The sequence below is a fragment of the Centruroides vittatus genome, unplaced genomic scaffold (genome assembly GCF_030686945.1).
Source record: "Centruroides vittatus isolate TY-2023 unplaced genomic scaffold, ASM3068694v2 scaffold_1015, whole genome shotgun sequence".
NCBI classification, from domain to species: domain Eukaryota; kingdom Metazoa; phylum Arthropoda; class Arachnida; order Scorpiones; family Buthidae; genus Centruroides; species Centruroides vittatus.
The window spans coordinates 4,121,006-4,145,047 of NW_027122666.1; the positions used below are offsets into that span (position 1 = coordinate 4,121,006).

At 25.3% G+C, this 24,042-nt stretch overlaps 1 protein-coding gene across 3 annotated transcripts in view; it reads right to left on the bottom strand.

Annotated features, from left to right (window-relative positions):
- LOC136986413 (histone acetyltransferase KAT6B-like) overlaps nt 1–24,042 on the bottom strand; it is a 122,918-nt gene that overhangs the window by 36,158 nt on the left and 62,718 nt on the right. For all 3 annotated transcript variants that reach the window (XM_067283940.1, XM_067283939.1, XM_067283938.1), the window contains exon 12: nt 21,264–21,336. In XM_067283940.1, the coding sequence (XP_067140041.1) occupies nt 21,264–21,336 (73 nt within the window). The remainder of the gene's footprint in view (nt 1–21,263; nt 21,337–24,042) is intronic.

Sequence of the window (24,042 nt, forward strand, 5' to 3'; positions counted from 1 at the left end):
AATATTAAATATTTTTATACTATAAAAAACATTTAAGATATAAAGTACATTTTTGTTAAATATAATATTATTCTAAAAAATAATGTCATCCCAACAGGTTTATCAAGGTCAATAGATTAATGTACAAATAAGTATTTTATCACTAGAAAATATTTGTTTATCCTTTCTTGTTTTAAATAAATTATTAGTGAAATTTTATTACTTCAATATATATAAAAAAAAAAAATTATTTATGTAAAGTAAATAACTTCAGAAATTTTTAACAAGCTATACAAACTTTTTCATCTTTCTAATTGAATAGAATGGTATAATGATTTTTTTATGATACCATTATTTTTTCAAATTTCTACAATTAAAATTTATAATATAAATTTAAATTTAAAAAAAATCTAATATAAATATTTATAAAGTCTCTTATTCCTCATAATCCTTATTTTTATGACTTATTAATAAAAAAAAATATCATTAAATTTAAATAACTGTAATTAATTTAATGTTTTAAACCATATATTAAGTGATATCGAGTATGACTTTTATTCAGATATATATTTTTATAATTTAAGTTATAAATGATAAATATTTTATAAATAAAATATAAGGAGAGAGAAATATCTTGAAACCAAAATAAATGAAATTCTAAGTAAATGATCTCAGTCTATTTTTATGCATTCTTAAACTCCAGTAAGTTCAAGGTTATATCAATTTTTTTGCTTTTATGTTATAAATCAGCTTTCTTTGAACAAAAATATTTTATTCACAGAAATCTAAATGTTAAAGACCTTGACTAAAATCTAGTATCTATTGAATTACTTAATTAAAAAACTGTAAAAAAATGTTAAATTATGAAAACTTTATTATTTGACTTGAGTCAATTCATCTAATAACTAAAGGTTTGATCTCTTAATTTAAAAAATTAACATAATAATCAAAAAATTATGCGGATTTTTTAAGAATATTAGAAAGCAACTTACATAAATAATTCAATACATAGTTTTAGTAAATTTAATTGGAATCATACTAACAAATTCTATTTTGATTTGAGTTGAAAATTTGCCAAATAAACTATTTTAAGTTAAAACAAATGACATATAGTTTCTTTAGAATGTAATAACTTACATTTATATTATTCTTAATTATATTCTATTAGATATCATAAATCAAAAAGATTAAAAAATGAAAAATATTTATTGTTTAAAGCATTGGTCCTCAAACTTTTTCGATCCACCGCCCCCTTTGTTCCATGAAGTTATACCCAATGCCCCCTAATCCATCAGTGACCCCAACTTTTGCCTTTGGTCACCGTTCATACCCTGCTTCCAGCGACCCCTAGATTTACTCACCGCCCAACTAAAAGCAATATTAATGTGTAATACAGTACTTTTAACTGTGATTTTTGGTCAATTGCTTTAATAAACATATTTCTCTTAGTGATGGAAAAGAATAGTATACTTTTGCTAACTTTTAGAACCTAATCCTATGTTTTGCATTAGTCCTTTGGAGCACACATACAATGCTTTTTTGGAATGTAACTACCGTATTATATAAGGGATACCTGAATTTGTTTTTGTAGGCAAAACATATACAAAAAATGAAAAAAAAAAAATATTGCTATATTAGATTAGATAGATTTATAGATAATTTTCACAAAACAATAAATACAAATATTTTATGAAAATAATTTTAAGAAAAAACATTTATATGTAAAAATCAAATTGTTAGGAGAATATCAATAAATTTTTTCAAAAATACTACTTATATCATCATTCAAAGACAGATGGAATTTTTTTCTTAAAATTTTTATACACACCTTCAATTCTCACAATAGACTAGTTTACAAAAGTATCATGTAAATTACAATCATGTAAGATGAAACTAACATTTATATGAAATATGAAATCTTGGAAACTACCACCCATCTTGCTAACCTAGTATACAAAGAATTCAAACTGTAATGTTTTTAAGAATTTTATTTTTTATTGGCTCAAAAACATATCAATTTTATACATCAATATTCTTAATGTATATTGGCATATAAAAGAGTGGCAGGACACAGAGACACAAGAAAATAACAACTCAGTAAGGACCATTACGAGACTGTAAATATATTTTAATTTAAAATAGATTTTATTTGTTTTTAATCAATTAGAAATCATTTACTAATATGCATTTCATATTTATTGACAGTCCTAATTATTATGATATGTTTATAAACAATAGTTCTATTTGCATTTAATTTTAAACAAGCTATTCAAAAAATTATTTACTTCAGTCAGAAATGTTTTCAATTTATATTACTTTCATTCATTTTCTGGTAGAAAAATTTAGCTTTCAACCATACATATTCCTGAAATCACTTTACATCAGTGATAATGATACAAAAATATGGGTCATAAGCCCGAGAAAAATTTTTAAAATAATAGAATACAATATAAAACCAGGAAAAAGGTGTACTAACCAAGTCTCAGACTAAGCTACAATTGGATAATTAGAAATAAAAAAAATACTAAACATAAAAAATTGTAGTTGTATCAACTTTCTATCTAAAAAGAACAGTTGCTGGTAAAAATAACTGTCCTTTTTAGATGGACAAATTTAATCTTCTTTTAAGAGTTTTATTTACATAAATAAAAAGTCTCATAGCAAAATAGAATCAGTATGCATATGATGAGATGTCCTCCTAGGTTCTACTTAAAGTTGTGTGCAGAATCTGTATTTGGAAGACTCCATATATTTTTAAAGTATTTATAGTTTTCTCTTGTAATATATACATACAAGAAAAAACTTTCTTTTTAAGAAAGAGTTTATTACAAGGAATGCAATGTTTCTAGATTACACAAAATGATCTTATGATGGGAAAAACAATAAATTTTTTAAAAATATGAATTTCTTCATCAAATTTTGACTTTAAAATCAATAATAAAACACATTCATCTTGTTTTAAAAATCAAAAGTATCTACTTAGAACTTAAATGTTTTGAGCGCTGTGCAGTTCAGCTTCAGAATACAACTTCAAATAAAGGAATGAATTATTCTTAATATTTTTTAAAAGTTTACTCTCTATCTCCAACAACAACAATAATAAAACAATTTATTTTATAAAAAACAACAAATCATACATTAATTATTAAAAATCTACAAAATTAATTAGAAGAATATTTCCTCTATTCTATAATTTGTGTTAACTAACTTTTAATAAATTAAAAAGACGAATAACCACCATTGGCAGGATACTTTCAATTAATTATGAAACTTGTGAAAAAAATAATTATTACTTAAACAATGCAAAAATTAAATTGCAAAAACTAAAATAAGAAGTATGACTACTTTCAAATGGGCTACGCAGTCACACTACTAAGTGATGCTAACTTAGTCCTGTCCATTCATCTCGCCATTGAAATTCTTGTATTTTGAAAATATGCTTTCACACTGGTTTTAGTGGTACACATCTGTGGCAGAGATGCAAATCTCCACTACAAAACACCATCTTTGCATGGGTGTGGAGTTTTTCACACAAACTACTTTTGGTGGCCATGTCAAATAATTGAATTAACCATATGTTCAGGGTGGAAAACAAGACCAAATTTGTGGAAAATTTTTATACAGATAAATTTATTATTAAAATTGATCAATGAAAAGTTAATGCTGCATAGTACTATTCAACTATCAAAAGTTCAGGGCCCTGCTATATAAAAATTATAAGTTACAAGACTTATAATACTTTTAACTTGTTGATGTATTTGCAACGTTATGCAATCAAAATTGATTACAACTAATGATTGTAAAAAAGTTGTAGTTTATTACTCAACTTTTTATTCAATGTATTTTGTTTGTAATTTGTAACTTGTATAGCTCATAGCATCTATAATTATTTTATGCAATATTATGTCATTGGATTTTTGTCATTGTGGTAGACATCATCATCACAGGTGAGAAAAAAAGAAAAGTTTACCTTCAGAGTCCATAATGAGCAGAAATATATATAGCATAACAGTAAGTAGCATGTCTTTTTCGCATATACCACCAAGAAGTGCAACTTAGTGAAGCTTATGAGTTTCTGGTACACATAACCAATTTGCCTGTCTGATAACAGCCTATAAGTTTGCAATATTGAAAGATTTTTCCAGCGTCCTAAACTAAGTTTAGCCAGTATTTAAATTGCTTCAATTTATTGAAATGTTGACTATAAAGAAAAAATTTTAGTAACTAAAAGATGAAAATGTTTCAGACTAATCCAAAACAGATGAAAGATATGCAACAAATTTTATCTTAAATCACAGAGGATTTATTACAGTATCTGGCAGGACTTCATCATGTTTATTCAATGCTGATTGTCAAAAGTTCACATAAATAATACCTTTCCTACTTCAAAACATACAAACAATAATTTGTCTGGTAAGGAAATGACAGAATTTATTTGTTGTAAGGTAATGACAGATCCAGATTTCACAACAACAAATAATTTGGTTCAGGAAATTTTTGACAATTTTTATGAAAACACTGTTGTTCTTTGTCATAAAAAGTCAAAAATTTTGGCATCCATCTTTATAAATAAATAAATAAGCAATGTTTTGATTTATTTAGTTGTTTTTAGTAAAAGTGTAGTTGTTCATTACATTGGAAAATAATAAACTGTTTTGATACTCAATGTGTAAACACTTTCTGGATAAAATAATGTTCATAAATAAATGATAAGATTAATTACTGCCAATATTTAATCACATTCCTTCATTAAATTCTTAGCAAATAATGTACTTATTAGTAAAATTCAAATTTCTTTACTGACAGATACTGATTTACAAATGATGAACAAAACATTGATTAAAAAAAAACAAGAAACTCAATTTTTCTGCCACTATTTTTAAGTTTATCTGCTAGTAATGATTTATTTGTCCATCAAGTTTTACTGATGTATTTCCTCTTCCAAAATCTGCTGTTGAGTTTTGTTATCATATCTTCTAAGATCAAAAATTTGCGATTATGTACTATGTACTATGTACTTTTATGTATATTTATATTAAAATAGTAACATAATTTATAATTTGATCTATCAGTCTTCTACAATCTGGTATTAGTTATAATTAACACATTTCTAAAAACTTCTGAGCAATTATATACTAATCTGTTAAATAAAGCCATAGTCTCATTTGAATGTCTTGCATATTTATCAAAGAATGTTTTATTTTGATTCTAGAGGAAATATTTTCTTTATCTCAAATATTTAAAGTATTTGATGTTGAATTCCAAGAAAAGAATTTATACTTTTTTCTTTCTTTTTTGTGTTTAAAAAATTATTTTATATTTAAAATAAAACTCAAAAATAGCAACAGATAATTACTTAACTACAGCATAATTTTTGAATCAGGTTTAAAATTTAAAAATTATCTGCAAGATAGGTAAATTTTTTCTTTGAAACCAGATTCAAAATATAATATATATATAAATTTAATATATTTATATTGCTATAAACATGCTATAATTTCATTATTTGTCACAACTTTAACAGCTTTTTTAGGGTCAAGTACTTTCTCTGACCATGATAATTTTATTCCTATCAATTCTCTGGTTATTCCTGTCCATATTAGCCCAAATAATATAGTAAAATAAAATAATAATTTTCATATTTATTCATAATTAGACAAAACTTTAGCTTAAACTAGAAGATTGTTACACTATAACATAATTTTTTAGCTTAAATAAATGAATAAATAAATAGATTTAATGTACTATCTTGAGGAAACCGTGTTTTGTATTTTCGTTTCTTTCCTTTCTTTTCTTTCGAAGACACAATGTAGTGACGTAAACTTAAACACTGGGCGAATTTTTCATCCTTTTTATTCGGTTGGACTTGCACCGCGGTTCGCAACGTGGAGGGAGGTCGGTTTCCATCGTTGCAAACCGCGGTGCAAGTCCAACCGAATAAAAAGGATGAAAAATTCGCCCAGTGTTTAAGTTTACGTCACTACATTGTGTCTTCGAAAGAAAAGAAAAGAGATTTAATGTAGCTTAATTTTCAACTTAAAGACAATACAATGTAAGGCCTTTTTTTAAAATTCTTTTTTACTGATCAATAAAAAAACTTCAGTTATCTATTGCAAAACACATTTGCCTTGTTAAATTCCAATAGACATTTATTAAAATTATTTCTAATTTAACTTTTTTAATTTAATATAACGAAAGAATTTTTAATATTATTTTTTGTTATGCCATGTCATATCCAATCAAGGTTTACTATATAGGATATATATCAAATAACTAAAATACCTCAAAAAATATTTTCTTAAATATTCATTTTAAATAACTCACTAAAAAGGTTTCCATTTTTCAAAAAATACTTTTAAAAATTAATTCTTAAAATTTATAAAATGCTCTATAACATATTCAATCAAGGTTTACTACATGAAATATACAAAATATTAAAATATTTTGAATAATTTCTAAAAAAATGTGTTTTATAACAAACCCACCAAAGGATATTTCATTTTGTCAAGTGTGAGATATTTTATTAATTTGATTTATATCCCATATAGTAAATCTTGGTTGGATATGAGATGGCATGACCAAAAAACACTGAAATCCTTTTGTTATATTAAATAAATATAATACAACTGAAAGCCCGAAGTTATATTAAATAAACCAACCAATGCATAAATAATCAGGCTAATAAATAACTATAATTAAATAATAAATATAAACGAATTTGGTATAGAGGTAAGCATTAGGCACCATCTCATATCTAAATTAATAATTATAATTTTAATAATTTAATAAATAATTTAGAACATTCTGGAAGAAAATAACTGACTCGGGGCGGGGATTTAAATACGTCTGGAAGGGATGATTGACTTGGGGTCCGGGTGGCACAATTGGTAGAGCACCGGATGGCAAGCGGAGGTTGTGGGTTCAATCCCTGCCCCGGGTCAGTTATTTTCTTCCAGAATGTTCTAAATTATTTATTAAATTATTAAAATTATAATCATTAATTTAGATATGAGATGGTGCCTAATGCTTACCTCTATACCAAATTCGTTTATATTTATTAATTAATTATAGCCATTTATTAGCCCGATTATTTAGGCGTTGGTTGGTTTATCGTTATATTAAATTTAAAAAGTTAAATTAGAAGTGATTTTAATAAATGTCTCTTGGAGTTTAACAAGGCAAATGTGTTTTGCAATCTTTACAATAAAAAAAACTTTTGTAAAATATTGTAAATCAATTTGAAATTTATATGCAACTGAAAAAGAGCAAAATGCTCTAAATGTGTCCTACATGTAAATGGAGAACTCAAGTTTGTTTATTGATCAATAAAAGAGGGTTTAAAAAAACCATACATCGCTTAATCTTTAACATTAACACAACAGAACATAGTGTAGAACTGTGTCGCACCTTATTCTATCAGAAAATAAATTTAATATACCAAGTAATCAAATGAAAAGAATACAAGACTTCTTAGGAATCTATTTTTAATTTGATCAACTGATATAATATATATATAACAAACTTGATATTTGATGTTAATATTTGTCTTGATTGTAATATATAAAATGACATGAAATGTTTGATACATTTGTGGCTTGACACAGAAATGGCAGAGTAATTGTTCTATTTTTTTGGCATTTTAATAAGAACATGCAAAATTTTAATCTTCTGTCCAGTATTTTTTATTTGGTTGTCTACCAAAGTGTGTTGAGTATATTTTTTAAAACTAGAAAATTGTGCTGTCACAAAGCATTTCATCAAGAAAAGTCTATGATTTCAAATGAAATTTACACTATCATGGATAATATTTTATGTGAATCTGAAGAGGTATATTTTATATTTACTTAACTAAATATTATATAATATTGTATCCAACTAAAGAGGGATGAATGTATATGTCCAAGATGCATATTGGCATCAATAAAATTGAAATGATAAAACAGTTACCTTAAAGTCATTTGTGGTCATTATGATAAGTTTAGTTTTGAGGCATATTAATAGCCATTTGAAAATTTAACATAGTTATTCAAACAAGAAGCCTTTTATACTACAATATTAATTTTATTTCAAATTCTCTATTTAGTATCAATATTAGAGAGTTTGAAAAGGCCAAATTTAAAATGACACACCTTGGTAAAGTGACAACAGACTTCATTATTAAAGCTAAAACTTCAGTATGGAAATATAGAAAAAAATAAAACAGCTACAAAAGTCCCAATCGCACACCTTTCTCTTCCAATAATACTTTTTTATTAAACAAATGTTTTCAGCCTAATTTATAAGCCTTCATCAGGTCAGGTTTTTATGTAAGAATATTCCAAAAAGAATTTGTAGGTTTTAAATCTTTAATTACATTGAGTTACGTCGTTCTCGATTATACGTCGTTTGTCAAACAAGTACATGGAAAAATAAAAATCAAGTTTAAATCATTTTATTTGACTTTACATCCGTCTGCCACAAATATTGAAGTCATAATATCACTAGAAAAGTGTTAAAAGCACATAAAATCATATTAAAATATGTACATTTACAGTAAATGTTAATATAATCATCATAAATCCTAGAAAACGAAACATGAAAACATCTGTGTTTGCGTTGTCGTCTTATTTAGTGGTCTTTAAGTGCTCATTATTGGCGTTTTCCACCATAGTTACGATGTGTCATAACTACACAAGTAAACTTGACTTATGTCGCCTCTCCTGGAACCAATTACTGATGTAAGGCAAGGTATACCTGTATATTCAAATCTTATACTCCACAAGAGGAAACAAATAAAAATACATAAATAAAAGAATAAACACAAACTCATATAAGTAGTGAGTGAATGAATATAAAAAATATAAATAAAAAAATAAAAACACCAAAGTATATGTAATATGAACTAAAGTTTTCAGTTGTTTAAAAATTGCTATTGGAAGAGAAAGGTGCATGATTTGACTTGCCAGTATGAAACTAATATTTAAATTCAATCTCAAACTAAAAATAAATATATATATATATTATATATAGGTAATAAAATATGCAGATTGGTAATAAATATTATATATATATAATATTTATTACCAATCTACATATTTTAATTTAAATTATAATTTTCAACTGTAATAAATTGCTTCATTCAAAAATAATTTCATATCATTAGGAAAATTATATCAAATTGGATATAAAATATTCAGTTTATTTTGTAAAAATACTGATAAAATGGTTTGATAAATAGACTACAAGCCTGACAATAATCAATATTAGTATTTATCGTTGTCATATTTTTTGATATGTAGGTTAATGCTTTGATTAATGTTAGCATTGATCAAAACATTAACCTATATATAAAAAAATTGATTTTACTGTTTTTAGATTATAATACTTTCATTTATATATTAACTAATATTTTTGTATAATTACCAGGTCTTTCACCAGAGAACACTTTAACATACTAAAATAATAATTAGAATAAATAGAAGAATAATAAGAGAAAATAAATACTTATTTTGATATTTTGAATGTTAACTTCTTAATTTTCTTCAAATGCAATATAAAGATAAATTAATTGTTATAATTCCTCTAACTGTTCTGTGACATGTAAAAATGTTTGAAATCATGTAACTGTTATGATAAATCTTCATACAATTAAATGATGCAATATAATACAAGTAGATATCATATATTTAATAGTAATTTTAAATTAATTAGTGTTTAATACATTTTAAAGTATTGTATATATAAGAATATTTAAATAACTTTTAAAAAATATCCAGTATTAGTCTGGATAAACTTTCAGATAAATATATAACAAGAACTTTTTATAGATATCATTTTGATTTACTACAGTAAAAGTAACTTTACTGATAAAAAAAATAAAACGGTCTACTCTATGAATATTTAAATTTTTGTTTACAATATCTATTACAAAAAATTTATTTTAAACATATTTCCAAATTTTAAAATATTTAAATATTTTACTACATTTTTATTCTAAACTTAATTTAAAATTCATTGTTCTAATTTTAAAATATACCATATGATACATTATGACGAAGCCAAAAGTTTGTTTTCAAACTGAAAATAAATTTAAAGATAACAAGTTAAAATGAGTAAAGTCTAATCAAATTTAGAACATCTAAATTTAGCTAAGCTAACAAGAAATTTTCTCATGATCTCATGCCAATTTTAATGAATCTTACTGAATGCTCAAGTGTGATATTTCCTTGTTGGCACCATGATATAATTTAGTTTACTTGGATGAACTAACATGATAAAAAGTCACCAATAAAATTTGCTGTACACTTTATATATATATATATATATCACTTTATTTAAATATTTGATTTTCTACTATATCAATTTTGGATTAAATAAAATAATATATATATATATTAATTACAATATAAAATATTTTATTATATGATATATAACTTCATATTCTCCAAAACACAAAATGCAATTGTGAAAAATACTTGATAAGATAATGAATTAGCAAATAAATTATACAATGTAAAAAATACATAAAATGATATCTTACAGATATATAATTCATGTGAAAATTAGAAACTTTCATAATATTCAATATAATACAAAATTTATATTATTGTGTTAAAAACTAATACATAAAATTCAAAATTTATCACTAATTTTTCAGCAGTTCTTATATACAGTAAACCCCCCTATAACATGGGTTCATATAAGACAGATTCATATAACACAGCGGAAAAATTGCGATTGTGTTCATGTAACACGCTAAAAGAAGCTCACATAACAAGACAAAACATTTATTATTTAATGGCCATAAAAATTATATTTCTATTAATGATGTCTCCAAAGTTCAGCAAATTTTTCGCAGAAAGAATAACTTATCAGGAAACGCGTCCGCCATTTGATGAGCCACTCCACAACGAAAACAAGCTTAAGCAATGGTGTCTTTGAACGGTGCGCACTTGGTAAGTATTCCTATTTGTTTATAACATAGTTTATATGGATTATTCCCAAAAAATTATACATGTTTTGGAAATGTTTGAGTCAAATTAGGTCTAGAATCGGTTAATTTTATGGAAGAAAACCTTTCAAACAGCCGTCCCCCCTAAACTGCACAAGTGCCAAGCTGTGAACGGCTTGTGTATTTGTAAAATCTAAGTGGCTCGTACAACATGGAATTCATATAACACGAAACATATCTACTGTGTTATAGGGAGGGTCTACTGTATATATATATATATATAGAACTTCTAAACAATATTCACAAAAAGTTTTAAATTTAATATGACATTAATAATAAATTAAAAACTTTTAATTGCTACATGAATTTATATTTATATACTAAATGATCAAACAAAAAGGGGACTTTTGAGAAAGTGGGTGTTGGTTGAATCTGACTGACTTATATCACTGACTCCCAAGTATAGCATTAGTTCATTATTGCTATTTAAATTAAGTGTTATAACTGGAAATACCTTATGCTATTAAAAAAATGTTTAGTAGAAAATTACAAAAAATTAAGGTGACAGCATTCATTTTAAAAGATTGGTTCATCTAACGGTACAGTTCTATTCATGAAAATACAAACAGAATCAAATTTTGGCTTTATAAAGTAAGAAATTTTATGAACTTTTCATTGATTTATTTAGAATTTTAAATATTATCTCTCAAGTGCATAATAAATGTGTTCAAAATTTAAGTGCTTTTCTTGACATGTAGCAGATATGAACAGTAAGAATTAAAGTTGACTTATGGCATCACCAAGTCTGACTTGCAGTGTCATCAAAACTCCTTTATATTTGATCACTCACATTTCAGAACATTCAACATAAAACTTTCTATACAAATTCTGCTATTACATTTCATAGAAGATAATTACTATATAACAGAACACAGAAATGAAATGTGTGTAAGAAGATGATAGGAAAATATCATCTTTTTACACACATTTCATTTCTGTGTTCTATTATATAGTAATTAATATGAAAACTGAAAGTTTTGTAATAGTATACTACAGTGGTCAAAGATATTAGAAATAATATTTTGAAATAATTAAACTATAATATTAATATGAAATATACTGAATATAATATTTTATATTGAAATATAAATCAGAAATTCAAAAATCTTAAACAAACACCTAAGAGATTGTTCATTGTTTTAAATTAAGAAACTATTTAAACTGTACAAAGACTATTCATAAATTTTTATTATTTGACGAACAAATTTTAGTCAAATAATCCAACATACCATCAACAAATTCTCAGATTATCAGAGGTGTAACACAGCAAGTGGTATCACACGTCCTGTTTCTTATTAAAAGACAACATCAACCCACAGAAAAAAGGGGTTTCCATGGATAGTCCATTATATGGGGACCTATGTAAAATGGTGAATCAACTCTTGGAGGCTAAAGTTCTACCTAAATTCCTCCAGCACATCTGCATATATAAAAGATATATTGATGATATTTGTATAGTTTGAAATACTAAACCAAACATAGATGAATTCCTCCAATCCATATGACTTGCTTCTACAATTAGACCAAATGAACAACACCAGCACCTACTTTTCAGATATTTCAATTTATTTTAATGATAATGGCTTTGATATGAATGTATACTATAAGTCAAATTTTGTCCATTATACATATTAGCTGATTCTAATGATCTATTTAAATACAAAATCATTGTCTTTAAAGCCTTCATAAGGCGAACTTACACCCATTGTAATAAAACAGAAGATACAAAGGCAGAACAAAAACACATAGTGGTCATAGCTACAACATACGGCTTTCCCAGGAACTAATTGGAATGTCCAAATAGCACTACTCATAGACAAAAAAATCAACCTAGACTTGGTTTATCAACATAAAATTATCACTTAAGAAAGGTGCATGCAAAATATATTCAAGAAAGCTGGATCTTATACAATAGCTATCATCAAAAGAAACCTACACATTTTTAAGCTTCTCTGCAATGGAAAGGACCCTATTGACTACCAGAGCCCCTGGAATTTATAAAATACCAATTAAGGATAAAAAGTTCAGTTTATTTGGTTATGGCAACGTGATGTGGGCAATCTGCCAAAGGAAAGAATGCCTCTGGGGAGGACTTTTATGGGAAACTCACCTCTATTCAGGTGTTACAAATATGAAGAAAACCAGGAAAACTCCATATGATCAGTCTGTTGGAAAGGTGTGAACCAATAACTAACTACTAGTGTTCAATGGTTTTATCCACTTGCCACTGGTGGGCCAACAAAAAGTCCCAAAAGGACATAATATAGATATGTTCGACCAAGAGATCAGTTAAAAAAATACATAACAGAACACAAATCATATATAGACAATAAAAGTTAATCCACCACACTGTTGATATATGCTAGTGAAAACAATATTCATGTGAATTTACAACTTACAAGTAAGATTGTAAATTGGCTTGAATATTAGTTCAAATTATAAAAACAAAATAGAACATATCAGGATTTTGGAGATGCTAAAAATCTTTAAAGAAAATTATTATTTCTTTCAATCTTAATTATTTGTTTATTGTAATAATATAATTATGTATTTTAAAAGCTTTTGTTCATACATATCAAATTAGCATTTTACTTTTTTATGAAAAATATTTTATGAATAATTCAACAAACTGTATAAAAAGAAAAATGTTATGTACCAAAGCTAATAAAAATTTCTGAAACAAAGCAATATGATAAATGTTTTATAATTTAAATGATATTTTAATGCATTATATTAATAATTCTCATTATCAAATTCATAATGAATATTTCATTTAGTCAATATATTATGTATGCAAATTTTAAAATGTTAATTTTGATTCAAATGTTATTTATTACTCAAAGTTAATATATATTTAAATAATTAGCTTTTCAAAATCTACATCACAATCTCATTAGTAGTAAATTAGTTAATTTATAATTTGAAATGTTTAGTGCAAATTACATATTGAGAATATAGCCTTTCATGAGAGAAACTTATTTGCCTTTGTATATTTTAGTTATTGTTTTAAAATGTATCTTTAATTCTTTCCAATAACTCTTCTAGTTCACTCTATTAGATAAATTAATAAACAGAATAGAATTTTAAAATTTTACTAAATATAAACAATAAACAATCATTGGAATTTCATTGGTTTAAACTTTAACAAAGCACGATGCTCCAAAATCTATAAAACAATAAACTTTTGTTTCTAAAAAAAAGAATTTATTGAGAAATCTTTATTTATATTTTAAAATATAAATAAGTATTTTATTCTGCTTATAACTAACTGCTTATAATTAACTTTTAACTGCTCACTCTATCTTTAGAGAACAAATAATTTTTAATTTTTATGCTTATTTTTAATTGCATGTATATCTTACAATTCTATGCAATAATATAAAAGGAATAATTGCCTTTAAGAATAATGTTTGCAAATAGGATGGCCCTAAAGAAAGTACCCACTTTTCTCTGTTTTAAAATATGTTTTATTCCAAAATAAAATATATAGTTACTAGAAACATTTTAAAATCTTTTATATATAACTAAAGAATAAAAACGTTTAAAGATTCTCACATCACTATTACTTTCTCATGATGGCACCAGATCTTAGTTTCTTGGAAGAAGTTCATAGAAATAAGTATCATCTTACAAACCTGGTGATATCATCACTTTGAAACATTTTATCATTGATGTCTTTCAAGAAATGAATATTAACAAAGATCTTTGTTGGAAAGCTTGTATCAGTATTTTAAAAATGTAAGCAACAACGCAAAACAGTTTGAAACTTAGTATGTTTAAATTACTTGTTTACTTTTTAGCTATATGTAATCAAAAAGGTTTTTAATAATTTTCTAATAACTACGTGTAACTATAGACTTGGGAATGCGGGGAGAGTTCTTCCTGCCTAGAGAGGGAGAAATTGTGTTTTCCTTTTGGTGTGTCCAGTCAGTGTTGACCAGAGTGCGTAGCTGTGTGGATGGTAAAGAACCAATGTTGTGCTTTTATTAATTAATTGTCGGGTGCCTGAGTGTTACTCGCTTGTGGAGTGCCAGAGTGTTACTCACTAGTGTTGAAAATAAATTTCAAATAGTTTTGTTGTTGTGTTACAAAGAATCTGTGTACTGTGTTGAGAATGTGTAAATGGGAACATTTTAAAATATTTTACATCATTTTCTGATAATCACCCTTTATTAAAGAGAGATGTCTCTATTTCCTCAATTCTAAAATGTAATTTTTATCCATTTTTTACTTGCCCAAAATTAATAAAGGTATGTCTTAGAACCAATAGATCTTACATTCAAAGTCTAAAACAACAATCAAAAAGTTATCACAAGTAAACCATGTGCTGCATTATGACATTTTCAGATGTACTACCAAACAGTTACATCAATTCAATTGAGTTTTTCTGATAATGAGTATTTAATTTAAATTTCTCTTTTAACAATTAAAACACATTCAAGATGACATTATGATGTGGAATTATTAGAAAAGTTAATCTATATACATAATAGCATGAAAATAGAACTATCAAACATTATCTATTTCAAGACATTTCTATTGTTTTTCCATTTCTTAACAAAAGTTAATAAAACTGGTTATTTTAAAAGTTTTCCTTCCAGAAAATACTTACAATTTAAAGTCATGGTGTGTTTTAGAACTGAGTAATATAATCAATCTCTTCTTAATTGAAATCTGTATTTTTTTTTTTATGAAACTTTTCTAATAAAGTATTTAATCTGTGTTCAAAACCTAACTATTTTAAAGTAAAGCATTTTTGTTTTATACATTAAAATAATGTATAAAACAAAAAACGCTTTACTATGTTAAATAAAATGAAATGATTACGTATCATTTAAAGAAAAACTCTCCTTTTAAAAGATTATTTATTTTAAATAATTACTACTTTCAAGATTATTATCTTCAAAAGATTGAAAATTCTACTTTTGAAAACTTCTGGCAACTGAAGATATAAAGTCTGCAATAACATTCAGATCTAAAGTGTACATAATAGATCAAAAATGTTTGGTTATTTAAATAAACATATTATTAAGAAGCAGTGGTTTTTTCTCATTTTATAAGAAAGAACATGAGTTATTTTCTATCGTTTATTACTACTTAAGAAGTTTTTCTTCTAAAATGTTAACTACTCAACTTATTTGTTAGAAACAAAGTTGTGGCTTTTATTAAATTTACAATTCTGTTTCATTAATTTGAATATACTGGAATTACAAAAATTATCCCATGCTGACAGAGAAATCAATCTTTTTTTTTTTTTTCAGAATTATATTCAAAACTTTTTAATTAAAATTCTCTCTTTCTCAATATTTCAGAATAATTTTGGAAAAAACACATAATTGAAATTTTAAAAAATCCAGTTAGAAAAGACTGAAAAGCAGATTCATATTTGAAAATTCTTAAATGTTGACATAATAGAAGTATTGAAAGATCATTTTTATTATGTAAAATTTAATGTGCATTTTTCAATAATAAGTTAAACTACAATTAAACATATGATAAAATTAAAATATACCTATCTATATTTAAAAATCAAAAATCACTAAGACCTTTTTAAGGAGTAACTCTGTTTATTATTTGCCAAGCCCTTTTGGGTTCTTTAGAACCAGTTTCAGGACTCCTAATAGACAAAATATTCCTAAAATTTCTATAAAAATTTTCATGGTAATAGTCATGATATAATTAATTTCAGTTGCAACTTTTTCTTCATAAAACTGTGATAAAAACTCATTTTTCAACTATTTCTACTTATTCCTGACAAGAGATAAATTGTACAGAATAGCTTTGTACATTATCAATGGATTCATATTATTTCAGACTCAAAATGCATAAAAATGTAATATGATTACAAAAACTAAAAACTTGATTCTAATAAATATATTTAATAAAAGTTAAAAAAAATAATTCAATATTTCTAATTGCTTGAATTTTGGGTTTAGTTTGATGGTATGACTTAATTAATGGTGCAAGAGTCTCAGACTAAATTGTATCAAGAAAGCAAGTGGTAAATCTAAAATGCATATAAAACCAGACAGTTAACATATATACAAGTCTTCAATTTAATGAACTAATTGGGAAAGAGGTGTCCACTGTTGCCAAAAGTCCATTAAATCAAATGTGTTTTAAGAACATATACCAGGAGTTTCATAATGTTTTTCAGAGTTACAAAATGTCACTGCAAGGAAAGTAATGAACTCACCTCGATGAAACCAGCACTGGATGAGGTAGGAACTCAAACAATTTTTTTAACACTTTCAAATATTCAAAAACATATGTGTATAGGCCATTCTTTCTCACTGAAGAAACAGTAATGGATTAGACATACCTGGATATGTTACAGTTGTGACTTAAGTTGCTTGATGATTCAAATTTCATTTTTTAATAAGACAGCTGTACCATCCATTTTAATAAGACAGCTGTACCATCCATTTTTATAAGGAAGTCTGTTTCTACCTGAATATAGAGCTGCTAGGGCCTTGCATAGGACATGTGTCTGAAAATAATTAATACCTGATGCTGTGGCTCCCAGATCACCAGACTTCACACCATATGATTTCTTTTCGCGAAATTACGTAAAAGATAAAATTGTCCCACCATTGCTGCATGACATCACTGAGCCAAACAGCATGTTATCACAGCAGTGTCCACTATCGATGCACCCATTTTGCAAAATGTATGGCAAGAACTGGATTATCATATAAATGTATGCTGTGACACCCATGATGCACATACTGAACATTTGTAAGTGTTAAAAAATTGTTTGAGTTCCTGCCCTGTCCAGTGTTGGTTTCATTGAAGTGAGTTCAGTACTTCTCTTGCAGTGACTTTTTTGATTTCAACAAACATTATAAAATGCCCTATATTAATAATGAACTTACAATGTACTGTTACAAGTAATATTAAAATGTTATTATAATGTTTAAGTATGAATACGATATTATTATAATATACATTGATTAATTTAAATTCATTGACCCATCTTATAATGTGTTCTATTTGCAAGTTAAAAAAAATTCTAAATTTTTCCTTTACAACAAAAATTTTTTGTCCATTAATTCTGGAGTCTGCTAACTTGAGAGCCTACAATGGCCAAAAGTTTAGAAAAATTTATTTGAATGTGTTTCCAAACTTTTGAAATTAAAAACATCTCAGAATAAGAAAGAATAATATATTCAGGTGATGATGTGTATATACAGTACAATACTAGTACTATTTCCATTTCCTAGTACATTCCATATTTCCAAACTTTTGACCAGGACTGTATACATAATAGATCACTGTATATATGGCCATATACAACAATACTTAAAATGTAAAATACCTACACCATAATAAAGGCTACAAATATGCTTGAATTTTAAGCAGTTTATTTAGATGTATAGATAAGCATTTTTCAAACTATGGGTCACAATCCAATATTGGGTCACATTAGAATTTTAATAAGTCACGAAATGATACTACCTTCTGCAGAAATACTTGTAATACTTCCTAGTTCTTAGAGAATATTTCAGTAGTACTACTGCATCCATATATACAATAGATGAATGCAGAAAGTTACAAACAAAGAACTTTATAATAGGATATATATGAAAAAAAACCTCTTACAAAAAATTATACAATGAAAACTTCAACTGTTTGGACATATCACAAGAATGAATAAAAACAGAAAAATTAAGATTTTAGTCTATGGTATTATGGATGAATCCAACAAAAGGCAGACCATATAGAGAATGGGTTGATGACATGAAGAAGTGGTATGGACTGAATGTATGGGAATTGAGAAAATCAGCAATGGTTCGAGAGAAATGGAACAAAATAGTGGAAAAGGCATCAGAAACCAACAGGCAATGAGCCCAGGGTTAATGATGATGAATGATGATGACAATAGATGCATCTGTTAAGTACTGAAAATGTTTAACAACTTTTTCTTATAATTATTATTGTCATTTAGTAATAAAATTAAGATTATAGGATATGTGTATGGCATACACATATTCTATAATCTTAATTTTACACATACACATATTCATGCTGTGAGAATATAGTAGTAGTAGAATATGTGTATATGAAATTGATTTCTCTTTTCTATTTTGAATAACATCAAAGTAAATATTTTATGTAAGATCATAGTCATAAACCCATTTAAAATGTAATGGTTTTGGAAATATTTCTTGTTTATTCATACTTTTAGGTTTATTGTCATACATAACAATAAATAACGGATGAAATTTAGCAGAAGTGGATCAATAGATAATTTTAAAATAAATTTTTTTATGTATATACAAAATGAAATTGACAAAATCTTCTCACAGTTTGAAAAGTACATTTTAAAAAAAGGTTCATTAAGTTTATAAAAAAACAAAAAAAAACTTGTAATATTTTTCAAAGTAAAATAGATTTCTAGATAATTTTGAAACAGTATTATTTATCATCAGTCTTAAATTTTTTAATAGTTAAATATCAATAATAAAAACAAATAAATTATTTGTTACAAACTGAAATTGGGCTGAACTGCTCTAATAGAAATGTACTCAATGTTATATTTCACATGTAGAAGTTATCAATAATGCATAATTTTATTTCATTATATAATATAGTGACTCCAGTTTACCAGATTTTAAAAAATTTTATAAATATTTGGGTCACAGAACCATTACAAACAAATATTTTGGATCATGCAAGAAAAAAAGTTTGAGAAATGCTGGTCTAGGTCAATCTTTGAATATAGACAAAAAACAAATTACTTAATTCTTTTTAGAAGTCTACATGAAAAATTTTTAATTAAAAGCAATATTTCTATAACTTCACTGTTCCAGCATCAGACCCAACTCAAATAAATTTCAAATAAACAGTAGAATTTACTTAAAGCAGATTTATTGTTAATTTGAATCTTATTTAAGTTGGATCTGATGTTAAAATGACAAATTCCATAAATGTTTATTTTAATTTAAAATTTTTCATACACACTTCTAAAAGAATTAGGTTGTTTGCTTTCTGACAATTTGATTTTTCTTAACTGATGAATATTTCATAAAATGCACAAATCTTTACTTCATATTAAACTTAAAATAGAGATTTTATTTTAATTGACAATTATTTATATATTTATTTTCATAAAATATTAAATCAATCTTATTTGAAAATTCTGTAATTATCAGACTTGTAACTAATACATTAAAATTAGTTTTAATTACTAGATATCTAACTATTTCTAGTTGGTATCAATTCAAAATCAATACTCAAGTTAATAAATTCAAGTTATAATTTTAATCTCATATTCAAATATATTAAAACTGTTTTCGGAGAGAAATTAATCCAAATTAGTTTTGGTACATAATGTATAATTTTTAATGTATATGACAATTGAGAAATACAAAAGTAGTAGAAATTTTTTAATTTTGATAAAATAAGTTATGGGCATTTATTTGGGAATAGATTGGAATCTCATTGTAATATTTCAATAATGAATTTGTAAATCTGACAAACAAGACATGCAAACTAAAGTATTATTTACAGACAAAATTAATATCAGTTACATTATGCTACATATGAATAAACACAGTGAAATTAATTAACATTTATTAACATGTTATCTGCATATTTATAAACAAAATTGTAATTTAAACTAAATATATATAATTACTTTTGCATTTAAACATTTAAATGTAATCTCTTTAAACTGTTTACAAAGTACTTGTTGTTGCAATAAAAATTTAATTTACATTAAGTAAAATTTAAATAATTTGTATGTTGATGAAACAATTACATGTGTTAATTATATAACTTGATGTTATTCATTTGCAATTGCAATTAATTTGTAAGGAATTTGATATTCAGATATTTTAAAATATGAAAAAGATTTTAAAATTTAAAAATATTTTCTAACATATAATAAATATATTATTTTTACTGTAACTTTAAATCCAAAAAATATAATTAAAAAAACTTTTTTTATAAAGATTATAACTATATTAAATAATCATAACTTGTTTAATTTACTTTATTGCTATCTCTTCTTTTATCATTTAATTCAAGAATAATTCTCAAGTAAAATTAATAAACAAAAACTATGATTATAACTTATTGTAAACAAAGTTTTTGATTATATAATAAAATGCAATTATACATTCTGTTTCATTTTCTTATTATAAAAATTGTTCAATAAGTTTTTTTGGATACAAGTCCAACTACAATTATACAATATAATTTAAAAATTTATAGTAAAATTATCCCATATAGCATCAATTTCTTTAATTAAACAATTACAAACAGAAAAATATTTTATATAAAAATTTACCATGTGCCTGAAAAGCATGCGTTTACTCTTCATATATTTGAGACAAAACTCACAAAGAAAAAGTTTTGGCAATCTGAAAGTAAAAATTGAAACAAGCAAATAAATAATTATTATTGAATAGGGAAAAAAATTATTAAAATTTGATATTAAAATAACGATGAAAAGCAAGCATTAGGCCTACATGATCAAAAATATAAGTTTATAATATTTCAAATAACCAGATATTTTCACCAAATTATATTAAATAAAATGAATAGCAAATGAGTTTTCATTCAATATATTTATTCTCAAAATTAATAACCAGAGAATTGAATAGTATATATATTCAATTAATATATCAATTATAAAATATATGATGAAAATTAACAAAACCTAACATTAAATTTTTAAAATGATTTTTATACAAATACTACATGCAAAGCAATCAATTATTATTTATGGTTAATTTATTATATTTTATTTTCATTGATATGATCAATTTATTTAAGGATCCAAAAAGTTAATATGTTTTCCAATATTTTTCATTTATAATTATAAAAATAATACTATAATATCTCCTAAAAAGCAACAGTCTATTTTTATATATATAAAATGATAGAAATTTGGCATACTTTTATGTAGCAAAAATTACCTTCTACATGAAAAAAAGAATTATTCAAACACCTGATTTGATGAAAAAAGTTTAATATTTCATGAATATTTTCAACTTGCTCTACAATTCATCATCGAATGTAAAATAACAATTTTTCAGATACATTCATTTAATTTAAATTCATAATTTGATCTAAGATTTGCATCTAAACTTTGTTTCAATGTTTCAAAACATTTGTTTTGAGAATGTTCAATTTACAATGATTAACGTGTATTAATGCTTGAGACGACTTGTAAAGCAAGTAAAAAATGTTCATGAAGAATTAAAATTTTTCTCAGCAAATAAAGGTGTTGGAGAATTTGATATTGAAAAATTAATTGAATTATGTTTTCATTATTTATTATACAATCAGGAAAATATATATATTCATTCAAAAACCTAAAAAATTTTGCATTATAGACAATATTTGCAAGAAATAAAAAATTTAAGACATACTTTTAATAATTGTATCATCAATAGATAACTAGACAACTATTTTCTTGCAATTCAGCTTTCAAAATTTAATGATAATATCAAAGCAGAGATTTTTTGAGTTGAGATATAGTAATCTTAATTAGTATTTGGCTTTATTTCAAAGAAACAATAACTTCAAGTTGATTTTTTTTCTTGTCATTAAATAAAAATCTTTCATATAAAATATAGCATGTATAGCTATCAAGCATGATTTGAGATACCATTTGTCACAGATAAATAGCTGATATTCGTCCAGTAAGAAAATACACTCAACATAAATATTGTATTGTTCAAGTTTCTGAAAAACCTTTTTTTTTTCAATTATTTATGGGATATATTTATTTATAAATTTAATAATAACTGGTAACATTATAGATACAATTAGTCGTTGCATTTAGAATATTTTACATAATTCATTTTTTTCAATTAATTTTATTTACAAATTGAAATATTTTTAAATATTCAAACGTTTATTTAATTAAAATCTGACAAAATGTTCCAGATTATGTACAGATTTATAAACTTTATAATATATATATATATATATACACACACCACACATACATACAGTAGAGCATCGTTTATCCGAAAAACCGGTCAACCAAAACATCAGTTAACCGAAAGCATTCCAGTCGAACTGTGTTGAGCTGAGTCAAACGTTTTTGATACTACATTAACTTCTAAAGTATAATTTTTTTTTTGTTTTTATAGTTTTTAATATATTTATTTTGTTTGTACAAAATAAAGAAATAATTTTTAACGATACAATAGCCTCGATTATTATAAAAATTTTCGTTAAGCTTAAAATCGACGAAAATTCAACACGAAGCGACATGCAATGGAGAAAAATTTCAACATCGGATAGATTAATATATTTTTTCGTACATAATTGGTTATCCGAAAAAATCAGTTATACAAACAACCCCAGTCCCCAATTGATTCGGATAAACGATGTTCTACTGTAATTAACTAATATCTTAATTATAGATATCTTGCAAGAGGTGATAATCTCTCTCTGTCTTTCTGACTTTTGATGTCTAATTAAGTTCTGTTTAAAGTAAGACAAAATTTTCTATTAGACCACATACTTCACCTAGCAACAGTACATAAAATCCAATGGCTGTTTTATAGTTTACTCCTGGTGGAATTTCAGGACTTTGAATATACATCTGAACTCAGGGGATTGAGATGAGTTCAACGATACCCTACTTTTGGACTGGAGACGAAAAATAAGAAAGTTATCATATTTATGATTTCTTGCCTTTCACAATGCATTCTATGCCATTTTAAAATTTTCCACTAGGTGGTGTTTGTCTGTTTGGGTTCCCGACAAACTCCTCCCGGAGGGGAGCCGCCGGCAGGCCGCCTATTGTTTAACGTCACTAGTTATTGATTCACAGTAGTTCTTGAACAAAAGAAAAGAAAGGAAATGTATACTGAACTACAAGCAGTGCCACTTAGTGGAAAACTAACTCTAAAATGGTGTAGAATGCATTGTGAAAGGCAAGAAATCGTAAATATAATAACTTTCTTATTTTTCATCTCCGGTCCAAAAGTAGGGTACCATTGAACTCGTCTTGGTCCTGAGTTCAGATGTATATTCAAAGTCCCGAAATTCCACCAGGAGTAATCTATAAAACATCCAATCCAAGCATGAATGGCATAAGTGTTGTC